Here is a 24,107-nt window from a genome sequence, read left to right as displayed (position 1 = left end):
TTTCTTGATAGGCTCTTTGTAGAGAGAGTGTGGTTCGTGCTCCGATAGTCTGATCAGACTCTGTTCTGATAGTTGCTGATCCTTTGCAGGCACATCGTTTCACTTTCTTCTTTATGTGACGAGGGGGACTTGTCTACTCCTCCTCGTTTGATTCTAAACAACAGATTTCTTGATAGGCTCGATGGTCTGAGACTGCCTGTTCTGATAGTTGCTGATCCTTTGTATCCGTGGTGGGTTTCCTGCGTTCCGCAGCATCTGATCTGTTGATTTTCAGACTCAGTCGCCTTTCAATTTCGCGTCTCCGTGAGCTACTGACAAAATTCCATCCCGATTGTCGTCCTTTGGTGTTAGGAGGTGTTAGGTCAGTTGAAAAGGCCTTATGCAAAAGCAGTGCGATTTGGATTTTTTCCGCTGTATTGTGGATTTTGTTCCCTATATTCACTCTGAGTTCTCGTGTTTTCGGGACAAAAAAAAGGCAGACAAGAATTTCAGAAAGGGTACGTATGATGAGTCGTTATCTGTATTCAATAATGAGAGAAAATACAAACAAGGGGAGGGTTTCAGAGAGCCACGGAGATTCTCGGGACAAAATCGACAACGAAGGAGAGTCGGGGACTGGCGCCCGCGCCCTTACGATATAGTAGTGAGCCCTTGAAGTGTTGTCTATTTCATCATGGGTATAGTCATGTCTTCCACAATAGCAGGCGACGCTGCTGGGGGAGCAGTGATCTCACCGTTATCATCATGCTTCCCCGAAGACGCGTTCAAGCCATTCGGACCAGCAATAATGGTCTGCCTGAGGGGAGAATTCGCCGAAACATTTTTGGATGGCACGTGCAAAAGACCATCCTCCTCGTACTTTTCTATCGCAAGCGCCGTTCTCAGGGTGTTTTCGATCTTCTCTGTGCGTCTGGTGAGTTGACCACCTCGCCAAATCAATATTGCCGAAATTATCCCGCATAAAAATGACGCGGGAATGAGTGAACCTGTGGTCCACGCCGGTCGTTCAAATCTGTCCCGGAGAGAAAGTTAGCTCGGTAAAAATTTAGCCTCAAATAAGAACTAACCGGTTCATAGACCACATGCAACTCGACAGCATGACCTGAACGCCAATAAATAGGGTGTAGCTTCGCTTTTTACGACATTTACCTGAAAGGCCGAATTTCCATCGATAAAGAGACATATCCAAAGTGCCGTGCTGTAATAGGTATTGTGGATGTGAGCAGAGATACAACCCGAGTCGGAAGGACGCACTTGATTGGAAATGCCTTTGCAACAGTGTCAATCATGCATTGGCATGGAATAGATGAGAGGACTTACTCTGTGGGCTACAGTACCGTGTGGGCGGTACCACGTCTGACTCTCGCGAAACTTGACCTGTTCTACGTTAAAGAGGTGAGCAACACCTATCATGAGCCACCACAAGCTTAGGCACGTACGATGATGTAAATCTTGTTGCTCCCGTTCAGTGAGAACATGGATAAATGTAGGGTCATAGACAGGATCGGGCAAATCATCGACGTCGTAGAGCTGAGGGAGACCAGCTCTATCTCGTAGCTTGGTTGTTTTCCGCTTGTAGTGCCAAATTTTACAGATTCCTGCTTAAAAAGTTGATTATTGCGATGAGACCAAATATCACAGGTACCCACTATAGGTATCGAGAGCACGAAAAGGGATCAGGCCAATACCGGTGACGGTGAATAAACCTGGTAGACATTATTATGGAAGTTTAGGGGAAATTCACAAAGACAGACCACACACGACCTGAGAGCATACTTCAACCCAAAAACCCTGGGTGTTTGCATTGTGCAGATTGATCCACTTCAGCAAAAATAACACCAGCGCAGCTCCCCAGAACACTGTGAATGGTCAGCACCCAAGAATAGAACATGTTAGATCTCCGTACCGACAAGAAATCCGTAAATGCCTGTTATGATCTTCAATCACTTCGTAAGCCACAAATACATCTTACTGCTATATCACGAACTTACACCCATTGCTGCGAAGGGCGTGAGCAATCATTGAAATGTAAATGATTTAAGTTGCACTGACGAGTTTTCAAGAACGACCAAACACCCTGCAGTGTACGTTTGACCTTGGCACGACCGGTCAGGACGTCTTCAATATGTCTGTCTAATGATTCGTCCATTCCATCGAATTCAAATTGAGCATGCCCAACGGATTCCGCATCCCACCCTTGTCGTCCACCTGGATAAAACAACGCAATGACTGGTTTTCGAGAGTAGAAGCTCGTTTGAGGGCTGATATAATCGTCAAACTTGATTGATCCATTTGAATAAGAAGAACACTCGCATCAGGATAGAATTAGCGGCATTGGTCAGACTGGATACAGTAGCGACCTGGAGATCTGGAGGCATAAGAATAGTGTAACATAACACTAAAAGAAATGCAGTGATACCGATTACATCCAAATGATCCACTATATCATCATGGTGATGGTCAATACGTTCATTGAGTTGCTGGTTTTGCTGAAGTTCGATTGCGCTTTCTACAATACCGGGTGTCCTGACGGAGGGTTGGCTGTGGGTCGAAATGTCGGTCTGAGAAACCTGCAACCTATTCCTGATAGTTCCATGGCCGTCTACAGCAGGAGGATTGTGGCGTGAAAATGGCGGAGGTGATACAGATGGCCTGCGAGAGGATAGAACGTGCTCAACGACCTTACTTCTAGACTCGGACCTGTTACGGTGAATGGGGGGGCGGGAGACGGACTCGGACGCGCCGGTTGTCGTGTGGCTCCTCAATCGTTGTGTGTTCCCCGAAGCAGCATTTATTTGCGCGTCGTGAGCATTGGTAGGTCTGGGAATGCTACCCATACTGCGCTGTCCGCGTACCGTGACCGGCGGCGATGACGCCTCAGTACCATTGTCGAATCTAGCGGGGAGGAGAACATAAGTAGATGGAGTCTTCCTTATCCTGACGGAAGGCATGGAACGTTTGTACGTCTCTTTCTTGAAGAGTAGAACTTATATGGAGTAACTTGAAGCCCGATCTGCAGGTTTGGAGCCTTGAGCCATCACAACGGAGCAGGAGGAGCCTGTATTAATATTTATAGTAACACGCTTCCTTATCGCCTGACATTAATATTTGAAACCTTGCGTCACGGCTGCACCCGGCCTGGCCCTGACACATTCATTGCAAGGAAGATGATAGCAGATATAATATTAATAAGTAGGCGAAACAAATTAAGAGAAAACAATGAGAAATCCTTGTGAGTATCCATTAGAAACCTTCCTTGGTCACTGCAGAGTCAGGATCACAATTATCCACAGACTGGTGTCCGGACTATATAGAGAATTCAATTGCTTGTAACATGTCAATCAGAATCACTTACGTCGAGTGTATTTTCTAGGCTCTTTCTGCTGCGACTGAAAACACTAAGCAGCCGAGCCCGGCTTGACGGGCGATTATTATCTGGCACAGTAGGGGAGGGTGTCGATTCATCCATGACGGTAGGCTCGTCCGTGAGAGACATTCCAATAAACCTGGGATTGGTGCCGCTTGAGGATGACCTCCTCTGTCTAGCTGGTACAACTGTCGAGTTGGTGTCTGTTCGCTTTGGTTTTAGCTTCAGTATCTTCCGAGGGGGTCGAGGATCTAGCTGCGAGACACTTTTGGAAGCTGTTAGCTTCGTCTTCGAGAATAATTCTCGGGCCACAGGGAAGACCGGGACCAATGGTTGATGCAAAGCTATCTTGACCCATCCTTTCCATGTGAGATCAGATGGGATAAACTGATCAACCAACTCTTCGAACTATAGCGTTGAACTTAGTGAACAATATCGAGCACATAGATCATGAAACGTACACTCCAGGTCTGATTTCTAATCTCCAACGCGTGTGTTCGAATGCGCGCATCACGACATTCAAAAGATGAAGCCTTCATGATGCTGAGCAACAACTCCAAACTGAGAGATCGTCATGAGTATCCTCGGGCGCAACCGTTTGCGAACTAACCTGGAAATCTTAACAAGCACGAAGTTCTTTTGTGAGGAGCGCGTTTTCATCTCGTCGAAGTCGGTCTTATGGTCTAACGATCCCTGTCGCATGATCGCGTGTCTATGTCGACGAGATTCATCCAGCGTATCAGGGCTTGCCGTAAACGAACGTTGATTAGATTGTGTAGCAGGATATGGCGTGATCATGGAATCTGCCGCTGCACTTCGCAAATCTGTGAACGATCTTGAGGGGCCCAACTTCCGTAAAGGAGGAGTGAGACTGGTGGAATCCAAAGATGAGCGTGGCTGGTTTAGGAGTGTTGAAGAATCCAATGACGCTCGGGGTTTGGGGTGGTGCGTATCGAACGGAGGTGCAGTGTCGGTGCCTCTATTCCTACTTCTCCTCGCCGGCCAGACATATTCCATTATTCGCTGACCGAGACTGGCGTCTAGCTGAAGTCTGATTGGATGGAAATCAAGCTGGAATTTTTCATAGATAGAAATCCCCCCTACAGGGGCAAGCACTGCCCAATCAGCATCAAGAAAGACTCCTCTCTGAAATACGATATGTCATATGTCAAAGAGAGAAGTCATCGAGGTCAGAGGGCGCACCTTGGACATGGGGTGATTGGATGGGTCCTCAAATTTGGACACAATTTCGGGCCAAGGAGCCTGAGGAGAGCCGTCAAATGCCTGAAGGTCTCCCATCACGAGATTAGTCGCCGTCGCACTATCTTGTTTGCTGAGCCAAGAGAAATCAATGTCGCGGACTACGAGCTTTGCAAGAAGTTCTTGGTGTTCATCCAGCATTTGCCACGAAATTTCGGAAGAAGAAGCCAAAAGCAGAAGCGCTGACTTCTGGTCTGAGCGCTCATCGGCTCGGTCCTGGGCTAACTTGATGGCGTCAAAGATCAGATTAAGTTCCTCAGTCAGAAGGAAGATGTGGGCCCCGAGCTTGAGGATTTCCAGCTTGGTCCCCGAGGCGGCCGATAGCGCATGGTTTTCAGCATCCCTCCGCGTCTCAAGAGCGTTTCGAAGGCGACTTTGTAGATCTGAGACAACATTTGCCGCGGATGTGAAGTCTGTAAAGTCGTACGCAAAGAGCAAAGCCTCAAGCCTGTCCAACCGAGTTTTGTGAGCGGCATCAGAGAAAAGTATGAGGTTTGTGATTATGTTGGATATCGATTGGAAGTGACGGTCACTGGCAGAAACAGTGAACCGAGGGACACGGACTTGGACCAGATCCTGCCGGTGTGTCAATAATATGCAGAAAAGGGTATACGCGCCAGTCTCACTGTCTCGTTCTGTAAATGAGCATATTTGCCTCGACGGTGCTCATTGTCCGGCACAGACCGAGTGACTGATGTTACATTATTACGTAGACGAAGGCGATTGAACCGATCATACTGGCACGTCGCATTCGTCTGGGGGACTATTCTGTCGAAGGCGTCACTTTCACAACGGTAGTCGATAAGAACCTCCAGGGGTACACATCCGTCGCCACAGGACGCCAAGTCTACGGGACAGAATGTCTGGAGACCGTCCAAAGACATGTAACTCCTGTTATATATATGGTGTGAGGCTCCTGATATAATCAGCCCAAAGTTCGAACATTACCTAGTCATGATGGTACCGCTGATCGGATCCTCTAGGTTAGACTTATCCATGATTGTGAATGCTTGCAGTTTAGCCTGAACAGCAGCCAAAACGGAAACGGAATCAGGACTTCCTTCACTGCGCAAAACGATCTGAGGCTTCAAAAGGAGGCAGAAATGACGTTTTTGCAATGCCACTCCTTCATCCCAGCCGACGAGAGGGTTGACGACACCATCTTCATCCGCGACATCATCCGCAACCTCAATCGAGACACCATTGCGATCCCTGTTCAAGATTCTTTTAAGAACAGTTGCAGCAGTCTGAGTCGTATTCACAGGACCCTTTGACTTTTCAGGATTGGTCGGAGGCCCAGTTGACAAGGCAGCATCAGCCTGGTCCCTGATGAACTTGACAGCACTAGAGGTCCCAATCCGATCAAGGGGAAATCAAGAGTGTATGACAATGATTCACGAACCGAGTTGCCATGTGATACTCAAATCCCTGTCGCGACTTTGAACAATTATAGTACTGCAACATGATCTGTAAATTGTCATGAGTAACAAAATCAGAGGAGTATACCAAGAACGCCGGACATCACGGATAGAATCATTCATGAAAACCTTAGGGGCATGAACTTGGTAAACGTTCTCAAACTCTGCCCATTCATCAGCCTCGACAGTCTCAGAAGGCATATAGTAGTTTTCAATATTGCTGCTTCGAGAAGCCGTGTGAGGATTTTCGGTCATTCGTAAATGATTCGCATAGTCCTGTAACAAAGCCATCATTCTGTGCAGAGAATTTGAGGTCTAGTGTTTCACTGAGTACATTATTGCTTCACAAATGGAAATTTGCAAGTACCCCTTCGTTGGCATGAGCACTTTGTGCGGCAAGGACCCCGAGTTGCGCGATTCGTTCGTTGGCAAGGTCGACTTCGATCTGTGGAACAGCTACATTCGGTTTATCAGGCCCAAGAGGTTAGAGAAAGAAGCAATCCAAATAGCTTACACGCCTCGCTTCCAAGAAGACACGTGTGCGTATCCTCTACACCAAATTTGCTGCCTTCCATAGGTCCAGAAGTGACATTTTTCTTGAAATAAGTCAATCTGGAACAAAGTAACAATGGAAGGAGCTGTATATCTGGTTCATGTTTGGAAGACCAATCCGTTTCCACAAAGTCGTCGGCATCGATCCAATCGGAGGGAACGGATGTTGGTAGCGGCCTTGTGGAGTTATTGGCGTCCCTATCGCCTTCGAACGATAGAGGAATGGCTTGTTTCAAGGGCTCAGAAAAGGTGGCCAGCATGGCGCGGAGATCTATGTCTTTCATGACCACCTCCGCCGCATAGAAGGGCTTATGTCGCACAACCTTGATGCTGTCCTGACTGTCGCCTGGAGCGATGGATTCTTGGTCCCTTTGGTGCATATCTGCTTGGAAATGGCCGACGTTAGCCTTAGTGCCCACAAAGGAGGTGGTCCCAGAAACCCAGGAGTCTCTCGTGTCATCAATGTAAACATGAGATATGAACAGGCGAGGTGCCGATAACCGGTACTTCACGGTTGCAAGGTGACGAGAAAACTTGGGAGATCCTGCTTTGGAGGGATAATACGAGCCCTGTCTGACTGGCAATGACAGATTGCTGTCGAAGAGTGCCCACCAGGACCAGAAATGAGCAAATGCGTGTGGTGTCAAATGGAAACTGCTTGGGCTAGATGGATCGGCGCAGGTATGCGAATGCAGAGACGACGTTAAAGACACAGAGAGGTGAATGAAGTCAGAGCGGAAGCCCCTATAGGAGTCGTGAAGTCTCTGAAGGAACTATCAGCGGGGGAGAATTAATCATACGAACCACCTAACCTGTGGATGTAGTATGTCAGTTTTCGTAGTCGCAAGTTGCACATCATGATGAGGCCGGAAGGTGAAAAAGCGGCAATGACGATCGAAGGAGGAACCGGCGCAAGATGTACAATCTTCGCTGCTGCAAGACCGTTCCAGGATGACACCAACTCCGAAACGTACACCGGAGCCAAGTTTCGCACAGGTCTTAACGCAACCAGGCGCGGTGTTATGAGCTTCACTGGCGTCTGGCTTGTTTTGAGCGGTATCCGACTCGCAATCGAATCTACTCTTGGTTATCAGTTCTCTCTCGTCAGTGTGAATTGAAACGAAGTTACTTTGGAATGATGATAGACATAGTATCACTTGATACCTGGATAAGTTCGTTGACGTCGTTCGGAAATCCAACAAGTAATTTTGGATTTCCTTTCCAGCAGAGTGCAAAACCAGCACCTTCATCGTGAAGGGTGTATGGATCGCGTGTACCTAGCGCAGTGACATAATTTAAAATATTTGATAGATGACAGCACCTCAAGCCGCACCTTTCATGTAAAGCCTGGCCTCATTGGTGAATGAAACTTCTATGGTCCAGTGGAAGATGAGCCTCAGCTAAAAACGTAATAAGATTTTATGAACAGCAGTGAGGATACATATGGGACGTGCCTTGTCCCAGAATCCAATACTGGGAGACGGATCACGCGTTTCTGATGTTAAGCTCTCCAAGACCCGAACAATATCTTGAGTCGTTGCACTGTAGCTCACGCCCCAACCAAAGGCTGTTATGCCATCAGTCATAACTTGGACAGTGGGATTAGCGTATGTCTTGACGGGCATGATGGTTTTTGGAACTTCAATTACGAGCGGGCTACCCGGAACAAAGCCACCGTGAGCCCCGCCGATCATACAGGGTATCCACTCGACAGATTGCGATGATCCCATGTCCTCGGCGATGACCAAGTCAGAAATGAACTTCAGAACAGGAAGGTCTTTGCCTTCAGAATGAAACGGGATATGCAGGAGTGGCAACGGATAGTCTCGAAGCGTGACTCGAAGAGATGTCAACGAGACGTCGAGATGCACTGGAACAAGGAGCGTGTAAGAAGTGTCCTTGGGGACGCCTCGGCCTTGAACATGCAAGAAGTCAGGTAGTCGCTCCGGTGGAAATGATGGCTGAGAGAGCTGTAGCTGAAATCCATAGATGACTGCGCGGAATAGGGGTGGCGTACGTCGGCTACTAGAGACGTTCACGAGATTAGGGACATTGGTTGGGCGTTTCAATGGATTTGGCCCTCGGAAATTTCGGTGGAAGTTATCTTCTTTGTCTGCCCTTTTTTGCCTTCGTTGTCTGTGTCGCAAAAGCCAATCGAGAGAATGGACCATATGTAGTCTTTCCCGGGCCTCATGAACTGAAATGGAATGACCCGCGTCAAATTGGTAGTCTGAGCTGAATGCAGTGTTATGTGACGGCGGAGCATCAGCTCCTTCTGCAGCCAATATCGCAGAAACTTTTGCGTCAAACGCGTCTTCCCGCTGAATGCGCTCTTTGGCAGCGTCGAGGCCAGTTCTGCAAAGCAACCCAAGTTGAGATTCGAAAGGGTCATCTGCTGCCTCCAAGCATATGGCACGGATAGACACCGAGATGTTCGGCACAACCTTCGGACCCTCGGCCTCTGGAGGAGGGAAAGGAAAGTATGTGCCTGTGGTGACCATACGATGTATGTGGCGCGAAGCCTTGATTGACATGGTAATGTCAAGGAGCAAGTCCGCGAGTATATATCCTGAAGGAACTGCGAAGCGGACACTGTCCCCTTCAATGAGGATAGCGTCGCTAGGATTACCTCCACAAGTAATTGTCCATCTATGCAAGCGCCCAAGCTCCTCCCATCTATCTTCCTCTGCCTCCCTCCACCGATGCGGCTTTGCAGGCATCGGAACCCAGAACACGAGTGAATTAAAGCAGCACTCGACATTCTCAGGGCTAACAGTCGCCTCCAGGTAGTTGATCCGCGTGACAGGCTGCTGACCTGGCAAATTCCACTGGATCTGCAGAGCCTTGACCATCCCCCGGAAGCTCAAGCCCAGGACATGTGAGCCACCCGACGCTTTTGCAGGTTGTGGATTAGGCATTATGTTCCGCAATACTTGAAGTGCAAGAAGGGAGGCGGTGACATGCCCCAAGTCAAAGGAAATTCGGACTTCGTCAATGGCCGCAGATATAGTATTCGTACTGCACTGCAAAGTTCCCAAACTTTGTGACCTGGTCCCTCGGGAAGTGACGTCGACCTCCGTTCTGTGTATGTATACGAAATTTTTGCCCGCGAATGCAGGATCGTCTTTCTCAAAGATATACGGGTCGTCCATCGAATATGTGTCAGCAGCAGCTGAGCGCAGAAACGTATTCCACAGGACCATTTTCCCATAAGCAGTACTTTCAGTGGACGTCGTAGAAGCCCTTGCGGAGACCAATGCGTCTGCAAGGTAGTCTGTAGGAAGATGGAGCTTATGTCTGTTCTGCGTACGTGTCCGTGTCCTCCCATGCTCCACAGAATTCGCTTGCTCTGGATGCATGGAACAGTACCGCATCGCTATGCCGGTGTTAAATGCAACACCACATGTGACATCGTTTTCGGCGTTGGGATTGATATCTTGACCTGTGACGAAAAGGACCAGCCGAGCGACAGACAGAGACACGGTAAAACCTAGAGGCAGAGTGAGAGGTTTATCAGAAGGCGCAGACGTGCTCTCCTTCGTCAGGAGTAAGGGAATAACGGCAATGACAGCAGCCACATACTGCGGGTGCCACAATTCCAATATGATCCCTTCTGTGTAACAGTGTAGGTCGAGGAAAAGAGATTTGGTGCGCAGCAAATTGAACGCGGTCTGTCCATCATCAATAAATTCCCCGACAGCAGCCAATGTTCCCTTGGCCTCAATTGCTTCGAGGGAGAGCAAGCTGTCAAAGCCTTCTGAGTTCGGATTCTGTGTGGAGAACCGTCTTGAGGTTCTTCGCGAAATAGAAGCTGTGTTTAGGTTCAAAAAGACAGGCTCCATATGAAAGTCCCACTGCAGGATCATGTGCAATCCAGTCTGATCAGAGTAGGGATGAGAGGAATTGAATGTGATGGAAGGCTTCGTACGGAACGTCGATGTGCAATGGGCATTGAGACCTTTGGACTCCAAGACTAGGGTAAACGGCGTGTGAGAGCCCTTTACATCAACACAGACCAGACGTGCAGAAAGACGGCCAACGTCAATATTGGCGATAATTCGAGGGATATGTGACAAGGTCTCAGGGAGTGCGAGGGACGCGCGGGGAGGAGAGGAGATTGGTGGACTGCTTAATAGTCGATGTACCACATCCAAGCGGTCCGTAACAGCAAATTCAGCGAGTGCGAGATCCATCAACAACAAAGGCCGATTTGGATCACCCAATGAAATCTGTTGCAAGGACGAAGGCCATTCCGATGCCGTGAAGGACGCATCTAGGGCGCCGAGAAGAAGCACCTGGAGGCTACTAGTGAAGACATTATTGAGCCTACTGAGGCCACTTTCCCGGATTTTGAGTCGTAAAAAGTAAACGGAAGACGTGGGTGAATGAAGAGATCCGAGCCAAGCGTGGTGCGAAGAGTTTTTATCCGGGTCGCTCGGACCGCAAACGCAAGACACATCTTGCACTGAAGCCCTGTAAACGTCTCCTTTGACTGTTTTGGTGACGTTGATTGAACATATGTCCACTTGGATCTTGGATAGGAAGGACAATGACTAGGTTGAGCAGTGCGATGAAACTTTATCTCTCGTCAAGATCTATATTTGCTCACCATGTGAGACCTTCTCTTGCGAGAACGAGCAGGCGGCAATGTAAAGTGGGGACGATTATAGGACTCAAGTAAGGCGTCAAAATTTTGAACGGTGATACAGCCAGGGACACGTACTGCAGAACTACTTTCACTCGAAAGCATAGGACTTTGAGGCGAAAGTGGCGACGTCAGCAAGGGTGAGTCAGGAGATTGTGCATTCTTGGTTTTCTGGTTATCGATGATTGCAAGGATGGATTGCCAGCGGTCGATGGAGACATGGACATTCGGAACGCGCAAAGTAACTTCGACACTTCCCGCTTCTATCTTCCCGTCTCGTGGACTGAATCGAGCAGCCCCAGTGAGATTTACTGTCTCAGGCAGATACACGATTGGTTCGCCGCCCAGATGACCTAAAATTAGAGCATCAATATCGTTCATCGATTCCAACCATGAACACTCACTATGGATAGGGGTGTCACCGATAACTTTATTGATCATCAAATCGAACGTCAAAGAGGCCTTTGTTTGGCCCAGTGTCCTATCCCAAGCACGTCTCCACGTACGCTTGAAACCCATCGCAAGCCGAGACTTCCACGCTCCCATGGCCAATGCTGCAGCAGACGGTCTGTAGTCCCCTTGACCGTTGTTTTGGTCAGAACGGGGAACGGGGACCTGAAGATGGCTGAAAGTGAGATGCGCGTGTAAGGTTGCTCCTTCGATGACAAGTTGGGCATCTGGGATAGCAGTGTGTGCGATGACCGCCGATTCAAGTTCCAGACGAAGTGCTTGAGTTAGAGTCGGGATACGGTGAATCACCTGATTCAAGATGGACGTGACAGAAACGCGGATTATAGGGCGGATTATCGGGTCAAGCACCCAATATACGGCTGACATGATAGACCATAAGTGCAGAACCAGTGGGGAAGGTGACAAGTCTACAAGAGTGATTCTCCTCCTATGCTTAGTCCGAGCGGGCTGCTCGTGCGATAGCTGCTCAATCTCAATTCTGAGACCCTGAATCTTGAGTAGTATTCCTATGGGCTTGCCCTCCCCAGACAAACTGTACGAATACCCGATGCGTTCGACATGCCACGTACGATTTCCTCGACGAAAGTATAGACCGCGAATCGAGCGAAGACTAATGCTCCGCACACGTAGATGATTGGAGAAACGCGTGACGATGTAAGGAGCGATATATGCTCTCGCTATAGACAGGAATACGACCACCGCAGCGAGGGAGGACACAAGCGTGAACCATGACCACAAGGTAGTTGGGCCAAACACATAGAACCAGAGTGCGAGACCAATCGTCCCAAAAACGGTACTACGGCGATGCCGCAGAACTGTCCGAATTATCGACATGCTGTGTGCGGCGCTTAGTTACAGAGTGTGGTATTAGAGTAGGGGCCGGGAATGAAAAGTTGGAAGGAATGTCGGAAAGGAGAGGAAGAGTCAGCGATTATGTACTAGCAGAGCGTTGTTAACGCGTAAACCTCGAGTTGATGATGTAGTCCTGGTCGTCCAAGCTGCAAGTGCGCTTACAAGTGAATTGCTTAAGTCAAGAACCAGTGTGGCAGTGAAATGCACACAGCCACAATTGACATTAATGCGTCCTCAGAAATTCATGCAAGCCGAGGGCGCTGATAGTACAGATTCATGAAGGCCTACGTGCATAAAGAAAGCGATGAAAAGTATAATGGAAATGTTGCAGTATGGCATATCATATATCTGATGTCGTCAACCTATGGCCCAGCTCCATGATCCTCGAAACAGCGTCCTCCACCCCTAGAACACCATCTGATGAGGGAACTGGCCCTTCGACAGGCCGAAGGTGGCCTTGAGGTATTTTGCAAGGTTCTCCTGTTTCTGCACGGCAGCAATGACAGCCTTGTCAACCTCCTTCTGGTCGGCGGACTTGGCTTCTGGGAATGCCTCCTTTGCCTTCGGCTTGCCCTCCTCGAAGAACTCAGCCTCTGCAGAGGATGAGCCCTTAGTTGCAGGCTTTGCAAAGTAAGCGTCGTTGATCTTGGCATCGACCTGACACGTGTCCAAAGTTTGACAATAATTCAGACTTGCTCTGACACCATCCACGCACCTTGGAGTCACCGAGATCAACCTTGGTGGATGTTGCAATGACATATGCCTGGTTGACCCGTCGAAGGGGTACGCCGTTGATCTTGTAAGGTCCCGTCACCAACAACAACCCGCTATCGAGCTGCTTCAAGAACACCACCCTCTTCCCTCTGAAACGACCGGCAAGCAAAATTAAGACGGTACCAGGGACAATGGTGGAACGAAGTTTGGCGGGCTTTGGCGACTTTCGGCTCTTCTTTGGTTGACGCACATCTTCTGCAGGGTAGAATCGGGGTGCTTTGGAAGTGGGAACAAGACGCGTGCCGCTGTTTTTGTCGCCGCCCACTGTAACTTCCTTGAAGGCGGGAGCGTCTGCGGGTGCGGGCTTATCGGATTTTTTGAGACCCTTGTAAAGACCGCGGCGTGAAGCAGCCTGTGAGCGCGAGAAGCGCCCAACGCCGGGTGCAAGTTGTCTGCTACGGGCCATCTAGAACGAATTCAGTCAGTTACTGCCCAAGAGTCATCCACAGGGCAGGATTGCCATCCAACTCCGATCTCCACCAATATCGATGATCAGTGGGATATGTATGTCCAAAGACCTTCCATAAACCACCCCGAGGTCAAAAAATGTAAAAATTCGTGCTCACAGGTGTCAATCTTGAGGATACTGTCTGTTGAGGCGTCCGTCTATCAATATTACGAGTACACAAGGAGTGGTATCGGAGTTCACAGCGTGAGAATCAAATTCTAAATGCGTAGCAGTCCGGATCTCTTCGTAAGTCTTGCCCTTTATAGAGGACGCTGTACGATTTCTATATCATTAATCTGGTTCATTCATACCATAATCTTCATACCCCCATCGACGATGTCTCCGGATATGCCTGAAGAAGGTTGATTTTCTCCCTGCATTGTATCACGCACTCTGACTCGTGCCAAAGATCATAGACCAGTCGTTTGGTTTGACATTGACAACACACTATATTCTGCCAGCACCAAGATCTCCCAAGCCATGGGTCAGCGCATCCATGGTTCGTCAGTAAATTCCTTGAAATATTCTGAATGATCGACATGGGAAGAGCAGCCTACTTCGTCACTCTTGGGTTGGACGATGACAAGGCCTCCGAGATGCATCACACGTACTTCACTCAGTACGGACTTGCACTTCGCGGTCTGACACGTCATCACGACATAGGTAGGATCTGAGACGCGACCACCAGCTACTGAAGAGATATCCGGCTCCAGATCCCATGGACTTTGATCGTAAATGCGATGGAACACTTCCTCTCGATGATCTTATTAAACCAGACCCAAAACTACGAAAGCTCTTTCAAGATTTGGACAGAACCAAGGTGCGTGTATGGGCTTTGACGAATGCATACAAGCACGTAAGCACCGATCCGCGTTCTTGTGTATATTTGACGCAGAATGACCCTTCAGCACGCACGACGAGTGCTCAAGATATTAGATGTAGAAGACCAGATCGAGGGCCTTGTTTACTGTGATTACCAGCAAATCGGCTTTACTTGCAAACCGGAACCGGAATATTATCACAATGTGAGTAGTGTATACTTGTTTAGCCATGGATGTCGGCTCAGCCCTATGCAGGCCATGAAACAAGCGAATATTTCAGATCCATCCAAATGTTACTTCATCGATGACAGTCGGCTCAATGTCACAAGTGCTAAAGAACTTGGCTGGGGTCATTGTGTACACTTTCACGAGGTCGGCTTGGAAATTATGGATGGCGGAAAGCTGAAGAAACTTGCTCGAGATACCGACACTAGTGACCCTGATGCCATCGTGGAGATCAGCGATTTGGAAGAACTAAGGACTGTTTGGCCTGAGATCTTTATATAATAAACTTCTGCACGAAACAACTCAATGTACTATGTTGTATGGATAGATGAATGAATGTGAGTAGCCAGTGTCCCCGCGTATAAAAAAATACACGAATCCAGTTAGATAACTTATACCTTAGTACAGGGTCGATATTGAAACTTAAAACAACATCACGGTCACAACTTGTGATGCTTCGTTCACCTCCAAAATTACACCGTCGTAACCATACAAGCCTGTGGAAAACAGTTAGGTTGACAGCTACACTTGAAAGCACTGACGACTGACGGGTTGTCGAGCTAGGCAGTGTGATGTTGTCATATTCATCTGTGCGGTCTAGTAACATGGAGGGCGGCTCTCGGGGACTGAGGAAGTGACTGATATCTTCGAACTAAACTTTTCGATCAGCAAATAATTAAGGATAGCAAAACTGAGAATCAGTAACCTTGTTATAAAATTCTTTGCAGGGAGGTGAATCTGAATTATGTTCAGATGAACACGAATATGAAAGTGAAAGTGAGGTAAATCACCGTCTTCGTCGTCTTCGGGTTTTCCCTCTAACTTCCAGGGACATCGTTTATACCGCTGAAAAAGTGGGGAGCCAGGCTATACGGATTTACCAAAAAAAAAATCACAAATATGCAATGTGTGTCGTACCATATTCGAATGTATGATAATCTTTCGCACAACATGAGTCTGGCCAGAGATTAGGAAGTCCACGCCGTGATGGAAGTAGTTATAGAAATCTAGAGCATTAACGCTGAGCGGGAATTTTCTTGAAGAGTTCAGATTAATTTACAGTCCGTGCTACCATCATCTTCAGATGCTTGTTGGTTGGGCGAGTGAATGGTCATTCGTTCGTCCTCCTTGTGATGAACTCGAGAAGGAGGTCCGAGATCAATTGTCAGGTCTTGCGCTGTAGTTTTTCCGATACGAACCTGGAGAAGCAAGGTAGAAGAGAAGAATTTGAAGTGCACGCCGTCATGTATCTGATTTGTTTGAGGTGTTAGTTTGATGACACAGGACGTAGAAGCAGAGACGACCTTGATAACAGCGCTGGAAATGTCACCGTGCATGATTGGACATGGTACTGGATCTTCCAAAGCATCGCGCTCCTCTCCATCTACACTTTTTTGCCTGACGAATATGCGCTTTACTTCCTGTGTTCTTTGCTCTAGATGTGTGATGCCTCCTTTGTATCCTTCATTGACACCGTCGTCATCGAAGCTGAACCATATGCCAGGGTACTTTAGCTCATCTCCTGGGTATGTTGGACCGAAGGTACGGCTAACATGTACTCTAACCAAAGGCTCTGCAGATGACGATATGACTGTATCTTTGTAGCGAAGCACCGCCGGGGGATGGGGCTCCCTGAGTTTCCTTACGCAGATGGTATGGAGGCGTTGGTGGTATCCTGAAAACAATAGGTCCAGATGAGGACGAAGATGGAGAATGATGGGTGTCGTTGCTGAGTTGTCTGGATCAAACTTGACCTCGACCTGAGGAAATAGATGTTGAAGTCCGCGCAACATGTCGATGACTGCCCAAAGGGAAGTACCTGTACGACATGAGTCTCGCACTTATTCCGAGAGCCCTTTGCGAACACACCTAGCTCAAACATCCCAATCCCAGATCCAGGTCTAATGTCGAGATCTAACGTCGCGAACATATTTGAGGCTCACCGCAGACACGCTAGTAACGTTGCCTAAGTCTGAGAGCAGAAACCGGTCGCATACCTAAATTGGAGTCACTTGCAAGAGGCTCATCTACCACGTGACTACAAAGCTCATCCTTCTGATTTCCTCTTCCAAAATTCCGTCATAATATCTGCGGCTCTGCTTAAGTGCCAGGTTTTATCACGAACGTATCTGGCCTTTTAGACAAACAACATTCTCCAGGCCTAGCTAGACACCCGCGCAAGCGCCAGCAGAGGTCTTTTAAATTTGGCGTGAGTAGCAAGTCCCGTGATGTTCAGAACGCGTCTTTGATCTTTCGTCGCGTCGGCACTCTTGAATTTGAAGTCGTCGTCCTCTTTTTCTTGTCGAACACGAGCAGGAATGGCTGACGGTCGACAACTCATAATAATCAAGGTTCAAACTCATAATATAACAATTGAAACTCGCAACTGATGACATTCGCAACGAAAGGTCTTTCGCAAATACAGCCATTCGCTAGGTCCAGATGCTCTGCAATTTCTGGAAGAGATCCTTGAAAGACATGATATAACGGACAACGATGTGGAGTTCTCAATTGAGACCATTGCAAGGGAGTATAACAAACAAGATGGTGACGCGTTTGTTAAATTAGTCGTGTTTAGTAATGCTAACCCTTGAAAAGATGCTGCGATGAAAGTTTCACTAGATATCTTGCGGAGAGTCTATGACGCGTTGCAGGACCAAGGTAATCCAGGGGAAGCAGAAGAACTACTAGACCCAGATAGCCATCTCTACTTTGTGGACGCATTTGAAATGCCATCATGGCATTGGTCTCAGGAAAGAGGGACATTCGAGAAGTGTGTTCGTATTATAGCTTTCTTTCAACTTTGGATCTCATTTTAAATAAGATCTTCTAGCCCTCTCACTGTCGCGGGTAGTGCAGACTCGCGAATAGCGGCCGTACGCAACCGACTACACATAATCAAGCAGAGCATCCTACGGAATGAACACTTTTCACCCTCCACTCTTCCATCTCGGGACCGAGAGCATCTTGTCACGGTACTCACCAGTCTGATATCGTGGGATTAACGCTGACCCATGGGTCGATCAGCTTAAATCAACAAAGCAGCTGCTTGGTAGAGCCGGCGAACGCTTCTTACTCCTGGGAATGCTTGCACACAACAAAGAAGGGAAGTTGTGTGTGGAGGACTCGGACGGAAGCGTCGAGCTTGATTTGTCCAAAATGGTAAAGCCCTGCGACTTCGAGATGATGTTTTCCTTATGACTTCGTTAGGATGAACCAGGCGAAGGATTATATACGGAGGGCTGCTTCGCCCTTGTGGAAGGTGAATACAATGAAGATGGTATACTAGAGGTTGTGGCTATGGGACAGCCTCCATGCGAGGATCGGGAAACTGCCAGGTATGCTCTTCTGATTTGTGCCATCGTGCTTGCTCACCGAGAATAGGTCGATATATGGTCACATCGACTTCTTGGGGCAAGGTTCAACTTCCCTACTCGAAGATGTGAGTTATCCTGACTTCTCGGTGTTGATTGAGGCTAACCATGCTGCAGTCACAGTTCACCCGTCGAATTCGTGAAGAGCTTGCCGACCTATATTTTTTCTTCCTTTCAGATGTATGGCTAGACCACCCTCAAACCCTCGTTGGACTTCAGAAGATGTTCGACAATTGCATCGAGAACAGCTTTATACCAAAGGTCATTGTCATGTGCGGTAACTTCACGAGCAAATCAATAACGCAGGGGGGTGGCAGAGACATCCAACGTTACCAAGGTTCGTGGAGGTAGATTCATGACGGTACCCAATACTCATTCAATCCAAGAAAATTTTGATTCTTTAGCCGACTTGATAGCATCATACCCTCAAATTTCTCGAGAAACGCATTTTGTCTTTGTTCCAGGGCCTCTGGATATCACGGGCAGTAGTGCCCTTCCTCGCAGACCAATCCTAACTACCTTCACGTCTCATCTCCGCAGCAAGATTCCAAAAGTTCACTTCACTAGCAATCCTTGCCGCTTGAAGTTTTTTGGTCAGGAAGTTGTGATATTCAGGGAGGATACCATGGCACGAATGTTGAGGAACACGATTGGCATAAAGCCAAATGTCACTGGTGAAGATTTGAGACGATATGTACGTACAAAATTTGCATTCGCGCGCTAGCATCACTGACCTCGGGCTCAGTTGGTCCAGTCGATACTGGACCAAAGCCACCTTACCCCGCTCACCACGCATATTCAACCTGTATTACCAGACTTCGACCATGCACTCCGACTATACCCTCTTCCGACCGCTGTAAGCAATTGTCTCGTTTGTGATACCACCTAATATATAACGCCCTCTTAGGTGATTCTGGCTGACAAGTACGAGAAGTACAAGTTGACATATTCAGGATGTCACGTATTCAATCCTGGAGGTTTTGTTGGCAATTCTTTTTCTTTTTCGACATATTGCCCTGCCGAGAGAAGCTCTGAAGAGGGGTAAGTGATCTGACTGGCTTGTCTAAGATCACGTCTGATATTACTTGCGTCAGTGTACTCGACGTTGAGCAGGAAGACTAACTCGAAATTGGCGGTGGAGGTAGCAAGAATGTTAATTTATATTAAGACCTGCCCAATGCAATCGGCACGCCAGAGGACTTACTGTGAGGTGTGATATGATTAGAATAGGCCGCATCATTCTTTAGTTTTAGACGCTACTGGAAGATTGAGTATAGGACCTAGCGCAAAGTGACATAAGGGAGCGCAAGTGAAAATTCTGAATTCGTTCCTATTGACCATTGTTATTGCGGCATACCTTTCAAGTTGCCATCGCCAGCTGTTTCGCTTTGACTTCGTTCATGCTCGTTCATGCTCGCTCACTGCTCTGCACGACGAGCAGTCAACGTACTTCGCCGACCATGTGGGACAGTTCAACCTCGTAGCTTCCAAAGACGAACGCTCGTTAGCATCGAGACATTTACAAATGGGTTTCTGGATCTAGCCACTGCTCTACCTCTACCACCGTCCTTCCCTCCGTATTCCACGACCATCATCATCTGCACGGTCGTTTCGCGTCTCATCTGGACCGTGCCATTTTCAATATGGGTATTTCTTCCTTGTTGAGCCCGTATGTCATCAAATAACCGTCTCCTCTCAGGCAAAGCAGAGACAGCGGCGTGCGGAGGAAGAGGTCATGCCCATAATCAACTCCTTAAAACCTGGTGTATCAAAATTGGTTTTCGCAGAAATGCAGAAAGCTGGTGTTCGCGGTACGAAGGAACAAATCCAAGCAGCCCATGGCAAACGCGTCAAGCAACTCGTGAGTCATCACAAATTCCTCTCGTTGCAGGCTAACCCTCTTCGCAGTTAACCACGCGTCGAAAACAGCTTTTCTCAGAGTACAGCTGTAGTCCTGGAATGACGATGGCGATACCTCTTATCACACAACTCCCGCTGTTCATGGGGTTTTCAATAGTGCTCAACCGGTTATCACAAACACCTACTCCGTTTGACTCCGAGTCGTTCTTGACGCTTTCCACGCTGGCGCATGCAGACCCTACAGCCACCTTGCCAATTGCACTAGGTCTCGTCACTCTAGCCAACGTCGAAAGTTCACGCTGGTTCATTACCGAGGAGCAACGCGAGCGTCAGGAAAAAGTTCAGAAGTGGAAAGAAGATCGCGTTGCACGAGGGGAGACTGTGATCGAGCCTCAGAAGATTATCAAGTCTGCGTTGAGATTGATCTCTGTTGGTCGTATTGTTGTCGCGACCATGGTACCAGGAGTAAGCATGCCTTTAGCCTTTTTTGCATGGTAGCTGAACTATATCATTCAGGGCGTTGTTCTCTACTGGGTCACATCAGCCACTTTTGGGTTGGTGCAGACATGGATCATGGATTATTGGGAGCTGCGGAGAAAGCGGAAGCTAGCTTCCGTGCCCTCTAAAAAGACCCTGGCAGCCAAGCAATGATGACTTGTTACCTGGGTAGATATCGGTGAGTTGGACTATTTCAACCCATCAAAGTTGGGCGGAATGACTATAAACGTGGTTCGAGGGACCACCATATAGCCACTTCCTTGGAAGTGGCCGGTGGATCCTATGAATTTTTCTTGATCTAATATGACCTCCCTCGATTTTCTCCTCCATTCACTCAGGAAACTGATGAAATCTGCCTTTGTAGGTCCGGAGCGTACTCAGGGTCTGGATGACGGGTTGAGGTGGCTCATGGGCTTATATCGGCTGCGGTCGAGATGCGAGAGTCATTTATCATCTCACTTAGAGAATACCATTAGAAATCAGCGCTGCAGCACTAGGGCATGGAATACTTGTGGAATAATTTACCTGTATTATTGCACCAGACCATCTAAGACCTCGAATATTAGCACAGCCACAAGGAAGCACCTTCATTCATGATCAACTACATCCTGCTAGTATCACGACAAGGCCGGTCCCCTTCCTCCGAACCACCAAAGTGTTATTAACTTGTCAGATAACCAGGCAAAGTACGCCTTGCGAAATGGTTCTCAACCATGCCGCCCAAGGTGAAAGCGAAGATCGTAAAGGACGTCACTCAGCTCGTCCTGGCTCGGCGCACGCGAATGTGCAACTTCCTGGAGTACAAGGGCGAGTTTCTTCGCTGTGTATCGGAAAGCGAGGGAGTTTACAATGATGATGCAGACACCAAGGTCGTATACCGCCGATACGCATCATTGTTCTTCGTTTGTGGGATTGCCTCAGGGGATAACGAACTCATCACGCTGGAGATTATTCACCGTTATGTCGAGGTTTTGGATCGGTACTTTGGAAATGTGCGTTTTTTATTCGCTCTGTTCTGGAATGATGTATTTATTGAATGGGTATCGTCTAGGTATGTGAGCTGGACCTGTACGTTTAGAAAGTGTCGTAGCGATCGAGACCTCTTATTCACCGTTTTGTATCAGCATCTTCAATTTCCAGAAAGCATATGCGGTGGGTTGTTAACTTCTATTGATCAGGCGGTCTTCTCATATCACTTGATAGATCCTAGACGAGCTCATAATCGCAGGAGAAATGCAAGAATCCTCCAAGAAGTCAGTGCTGCGCGTGGTTAGTTCTCCATTGTTGTGCGCAGTAAACTTTGGTACGAATTGAACGAATGCACAATGCAGGTCACACAGTCAGATGGCGTCGAAGAGCAAGAGTCCTCCGAGGACATCATAGGTCGTTTGGGAGCTGCACGCGGTTAGACTTATTTTCTTTCATGTGATGCTGGCTGTATCTATAGCATTTCAAGGCCCGTTGATCCGCTGAACACACTACCCCGAGCCGATTAGGATTCAATCGTCGCACTCAAAGGCATGGCAGTGGTGTCTGGATAGCGGATATCTCATACCTGAGAGGTATGCGTGGGGTGATACCCAGTAGTAGTAGTGGTAGTGGCAGTATCTACGTCTTCGCAGCCGGTTTGAGCTTGTTCAGGACATACCACCTCACAAGATCAAGTGTTGCTACAGAGTCCTCCACTGAAGAATGACCGCTTGTTCCGCCACCAGCCTGGATTGTGAGACCAAGGTGTTCTTTGGCCCTGATACAATTTCGTAAATAGGTGACATGGAGTCAAATTAGGAACGACGTACAGATCCCTCAAAGAACGTCGATATGGGGGACCTTGGCGATGAGGGAAGATGATAGCCGTATCAACGCACTGATGATGAACGATCCGAAGTGTATTGAGATCGTTGTGAAGGGCGTGTCCGATGACAATTGTATCGCGGTTAATGAACACGTCAAGGGATTCGCGTATAGATGACAATGAAAGCGCAGCCTGTGCGTGCTCTTCCTGGGTAATGCCTGAGAATCGCGTATTATAGTCTCTGTGAGAAAGACGGTCAGGTTCACGATTGCCAGCACGGAGACAGAGGACTGACATGACTTCAACTCCATCGTCCATTCTTACTAGTTGATCAAAAACTTGTTTCCCGGAACCATCGACTACCGAAACACGGGCGACGCGCATACCTCCAGTTGTGTAAACCATCTCGCAGTCTAAAGCAACGACGTCTAAGGCTGTATCCATCTCTATATCAGCGACTGGTGGACGAGTAAAGGAGAATGCATGGCGTGAGTGCAAATCTTCTGCTTTAGACTCATAGAAAACGTGGTGGCCTCTGGTACATCCGCTTTCCTCCGCTGGCTTAGAGCAACAAGAATAGGAACGCATACGCTCTCCTTCAAAGAATGTCAAAGGATGTCTGCTGCGCTATGAGAATTGATTACCGTTGACTTTGTGTGTGAACAGCCTTCCCCAGTGAAAATGACATTCTTCTGATACAGGATTGTTGTTAACCATGTATGGCTGGGTGCATCGTTCGCATTGAATGATTTTGCCTTCAGCAGTCGGTTGGTCTCCTCCGAGCCCTTCGGGCACTTCGGTAATAAATCCCCATGTCTGCAAGTCCTCTAGGGACATGACAAGTGATTTGAGAATGTGTCGAGTTACCCGGAGGTCATCCAATTTTTTCCTGGACTCTGCGCGAGCTGCCAAATCTTCTTCAGTTCCTACAGAAGGATGTGATATAGACGTCGGTATTGGACGTCGCTTCAAAGCTGCTATTGAATTTATGACAGCCTAAATGATAGTTTAAAATGTGCGAATTGGCAACGGACAGTGCGCACGTTGCGATATGTCAACTTAGTGGACTTTGTGTAGACTTGTTCCTCTTGACGAAGGGCATGCTCAGAAGCGAGGGTCGGGTTTAAGGGGAGTATAGTGTCGTAAAGGACGAGAAAGTGGTCGTAGACTGTCTTTAGCATTGCTTGTCGGACTGGGATGGCGACTTGAGATTGTGCGGGGTTAATTCTAATGATTGGTACGCCGGTCTATATAACGAGATCAATAGATATTGAAATAATCGGGTTGTATTGCGTACACTAGTGTGGGATGCGGCGGGAACGGCCACTGACTTCTGCATAGTACCGACTCTGAGTCGTTGTGTGGGGGGAGGAGTGCCATTGGTACTGGAAGAGGATCCTTGTGCGATGTTATGAAACGGTCGCTTTGAGGGTACTGGGCGTGGTACGGCGGCGGCGGCGGTGGCTGTTTTCTGTGGGATGGGTTGCACCGGGATGTTGAGGACATGTTGAGAAGGTAAGATATCTAGGTTGTGTGAGAACACGCATTTTGGACGATTACAATAATTTATCTCTGGACATGACAAAGATTGAAAAAGACTTGAAGATGAGAACATACTAGTTCAGGGTAAGATACTTTCTTCTTGGGGATGACATAATCAAGAGCTTGGTTTCATTTCAGACTTGATGGTTGATGATTCTCTTTGTGTGTGTATTTTAAGTGTCAACACCCCGGTCTCATATTTAGA

The 24,107-nt window shown here is 48.0% G+C and overlaps 9 protein-coding genes across 9 annotated transcripts; 4 read left to right on the top strand and 5 right to left on the bottom strand.

The window, feature by feature from the left end:
* Nucleotides 1-383: 383 nt before the first annotated feature.
* Nucleotides 384-3,059, bottom strand: DEU56DRAFT_222498 (uncharacterized protein). The gene is made up of 13 exons (XM_041345142.1): nucleotides 2,420-3,059; nucleotides 2,314-2,368; nucleotides 2,053-2,261; nucleotides 1,992-1,999; nucleotides 1,907-1,937; nucleotides 1,755-1,859; nucleotides 1,650-1,706; nucleotides 1,440-1,598; nucleotides 1,321-1,382; nucleotides 1,255-1,268; nucleotides 1,150-1,198; nucleotides 1,068-1,102; nucleotides 384-1,012 (listed from the first exon to the last, which is right to left on the bottom strand). The coding sequence occupies exons 1-13, from the start codon at nucleotides 2,949-2,951 to the stop codon at nucleotides 664-666; spliced, it is 1,665 nt and encodes a 554-aa protein (XP_041215128.1). The 5' UTR covers nucleotides 2,952-3,059; the 3' UTR covers nucleotides 384-663.
* A 72-nt stretch (nucleotides 3,060-3,131) lies between these two features.
* On the bottom strand, nucleotides 3,132-12,716 carry DEU56DRAFT_765790 (golgi-body localization protein domain-containing protein). Its single transcript, XM_041351040.1, has 18 exons — nucleotides 11,647-12,716; nucleotides 11,321-11,595; nucleotides 11,207-11,269; nucleotides 8,052-11,150; nucleotides 7,931-7,997; nucleotides 7,727-7,874; nucleotides 7,410-7,674; nucleotides 6,560-7,361; nucleotides 6,413-6,501; nucleotides 6,148-6,360; nucleotides 6,030-6,094; nucleotides 5,576-5,971; nucleotides 5,254-5,518; nucleotides 4,571-5,203; nucleotides 3,978-4,513; nucleotides 3,829-3,928; nucleotides 3,356-3,775; nucleotides 3,132-3,306 (listed from the first exon to the last, which is right to left on the bottom strand). The coding sequence occupies exons 1-18, from the start codon at nucleotides 12,545-12,547 to the stop codon at nucleotides 3,244-3,246; spliced, it is 8,400 nt and encodes a 2,799-aa protein (XP_041215127.1). The 5' UTR covers nucleotides 12,548-12,716; the 3' UTR covers nucleotides 3,132-3,243.
* A 191-nt stretch (nucleotides 12,717-12,907) lies between these two features.
* On the bottom strand, nucleotides 12,908-13,986 carry DEU56DRAFT_222422 (ribosomal protein L6e-domain-containing protein). The gene is made up of 3 exons (XM_041345141.1): nucleotides 13,906-13,986; nucleotides 13,281-13,857; nucleotides 12,908-13,222 (listed from the first exon to the last, which is right to left on the bottom strand). The coding sequence occupies exons 2-3, from the start codon at nucleotides 13,743-13,745 to the stop codon at nucleotides 12,971-12,973; spliced, it is 717 nt and encodes a 238-aa protein (XP_041215126.1). The 5' UTR covers nucleotides 13,746-13,857; nucleotides 13,906-13,986; the 3' UTR covers nucleotides 12,908-12,970.
* A 65-nt stretch (nucleotides 13,987-14,051) lies between these two features.
* On the top strand, nucleotides 14,052-15,533 carry DEU56DRAFT_222396 (pyrimidine 5-nucleotidase). The gene is made up of 7 exons (XM_041345140.1): nucleotides 14,052-14,148; nucleotides 14,197-14,286; nucleotides 14,340-14,450; nucleotides 14,501-14,643; nucleotides 14,696-14,812; nucleotides 14,864-15,342; nucleotides 15,398-15,533. The coding sequence occupies exons 1-6, from the start codon at nucleotides 14,124-14,126 to the stop codon at nucleotides 15,113-15,115; spliced, it is 738 nt and encodes a 245-aa protein (XP_041215125.1). The 5' UTR covers nucleotides 14,052-14,123; the 3' UTR covers nucleotides 15,116-15,342; nucleotides 15,398-15,533.
* Nucleotides 15,257-16,763, bottom strand: DEU56DRAFT_723473 (uncharacterized protein; the record flags this gene model as incomplete). Its single annotated transcript, XM_041347773.1, has 7 exons — nucleotides 15,257-15,330; nucleotides 15,383-15,485; nucleotides 15,593-15,700; nucleotides 15,752-15,840; nucleotides 15,894-16,083; nucleotides 16,138-16,652; nucleotides 16,703-16,763. 7 exons carry the CDS (start codon nucleotides 16,761-16,763, stop codon nucleotides 15,257-15,259), a joined length of 1,140 nt encoding a protein of 379 aa, XP_041215124.1.
* Nucleotides 16,764-16,866: 103 nt separating this feature from the next.
* Nucleotides 16,867-19,465, top strand: DEU56DRAFT_765772 (DNA polymerase epsilon, subunit B). Its single transcript, XM_041351039.1, has 13 exons — nucleotides 16,867-17,042; nucleotides 17,116-17,184; nucleotides 17,242-17,380; nucleotides 17,432-17,606; nucleotides 17,658-17,808; nucleotides 17,861-17,995; nucleotides 18,044-18,171; nucleotides 18,218-18,275; nucleotides 18,325-18,544; nucleotides 18,594-18,901; nucleotides 18,953-19,063; nucleotides 19,115-19,248; nucleotides 19,302-19,465. Exons 2-13 carry the CDS (start codon nucleotides 17,152-17,154, stop codon nucleotides 19,327-19,329), a joined length of 1,620 nt encoding a protein of 539 aa, XP_041215123.1. The 5' UTR covers nucleotides 16,867-17,042; nucleotides 17,116-17,151; the 3' UTR covers nucleotides 19,330-19,465.
* Nucleotides 19,466-19,557: 92 nt separating this feature from the next.
* On the top strand, nucleotides 19,558-21,144 carry DEU56DRAFT_765767 (60Kd inner membrane protein-domain-containing protein). Its single transcript, XM_041351038.1, has 5 exons — nucleotides 19,558-19,854; nucleotides 19,907-20,068; nucleotides 20,116-20,532; nucleotides 20,584-20,743; nucleotides 20,930-21,144. The coding sequence occupies exons 1-4, from the start codon at nucleotides 19,618-19,620 to the stop codon at nucleotides 20,716-20,718; spliced, it is 951 nt and encodes a 316-aa protein (XP_041215122.1). The 5' UTR covers nucleotides 19,558-19,617; the 3' UTR covers nucleotides 20,719-20,743; nucleotides 20,930-21,144.
* Nucleotides 21,122-22,100, top strand: DEU56DRAFT_222210 (AP complex, mu/sigma subunit). Its single transcript, XM_041345137.1, has 7 exons — nucleotides 21,122-21,192; nucleotides 21,247-21,372; nucleotides 21,427-21,557; nucleotides 21,617-21,633; nucleotides 21,690-21,717; nucleotides 21,769-21,834; nucleotides 21,897-22,100. Exons 1-7 carry the CDS (start codon nucleotides 21,159-21,161, stop codon nucleotides 21,972-21,974), a joined length of 480 nt encoding a protein of 159 aa, XP_041215121.1. The 5' UTR covers nucleotides 21,122-21,158; the 3' UTR covers nucleotides 21,975-22,100.
* DEU56DRAFT_222254 (ribonuclease H-like protein) lies at nucleotides 22,027-23,999 on the bottom strand. Its single transcript, XM_041345138.1, has 6 exons — nucleotides 23,658-23,999; nucleotides 23,404-23,607; nucleotides 23,005-23,356; nucleotides 22,656-22,956; nucleotides 22,365-22,601; nucleotides 22,027-22,312 (listed from the first exon to the last, which is right to left on the bottom strand). The coding sequence occupies exons 1-6, from the start codon at nucleotides 23,973-23,975 to the stop codon at nucleotides 22,174-22,176; spliced, it is 1,551 nt and encodes a 516-aa protein (XP_041215120.1). The 5' UTR covers nucleotides 23,976-23,999; the 3' UTR covers nucleotides 22,027-22,173.
* Nucleotides 24,000-24,107: the final 108 nt, after the last annotated feature.

Source organism: Suillus clintonianus (genome assembly GCF_016758775.1).
Source record: "Suillus clintonianus strain FC179 chromosome Unknown DEU56scaffold_2, whole genome shotgun sequence".
In the NCBI taxonomy this organism is placed as follows: Eukaryota; Fungi; Basidiomycota; class Agaricomycetes; order Boletales; family Suillaceae; genus Suillus; species Suillus clintonianus.
This window is presented reverse-complemented; position numbering and strand designations above follow the sequence as displayed.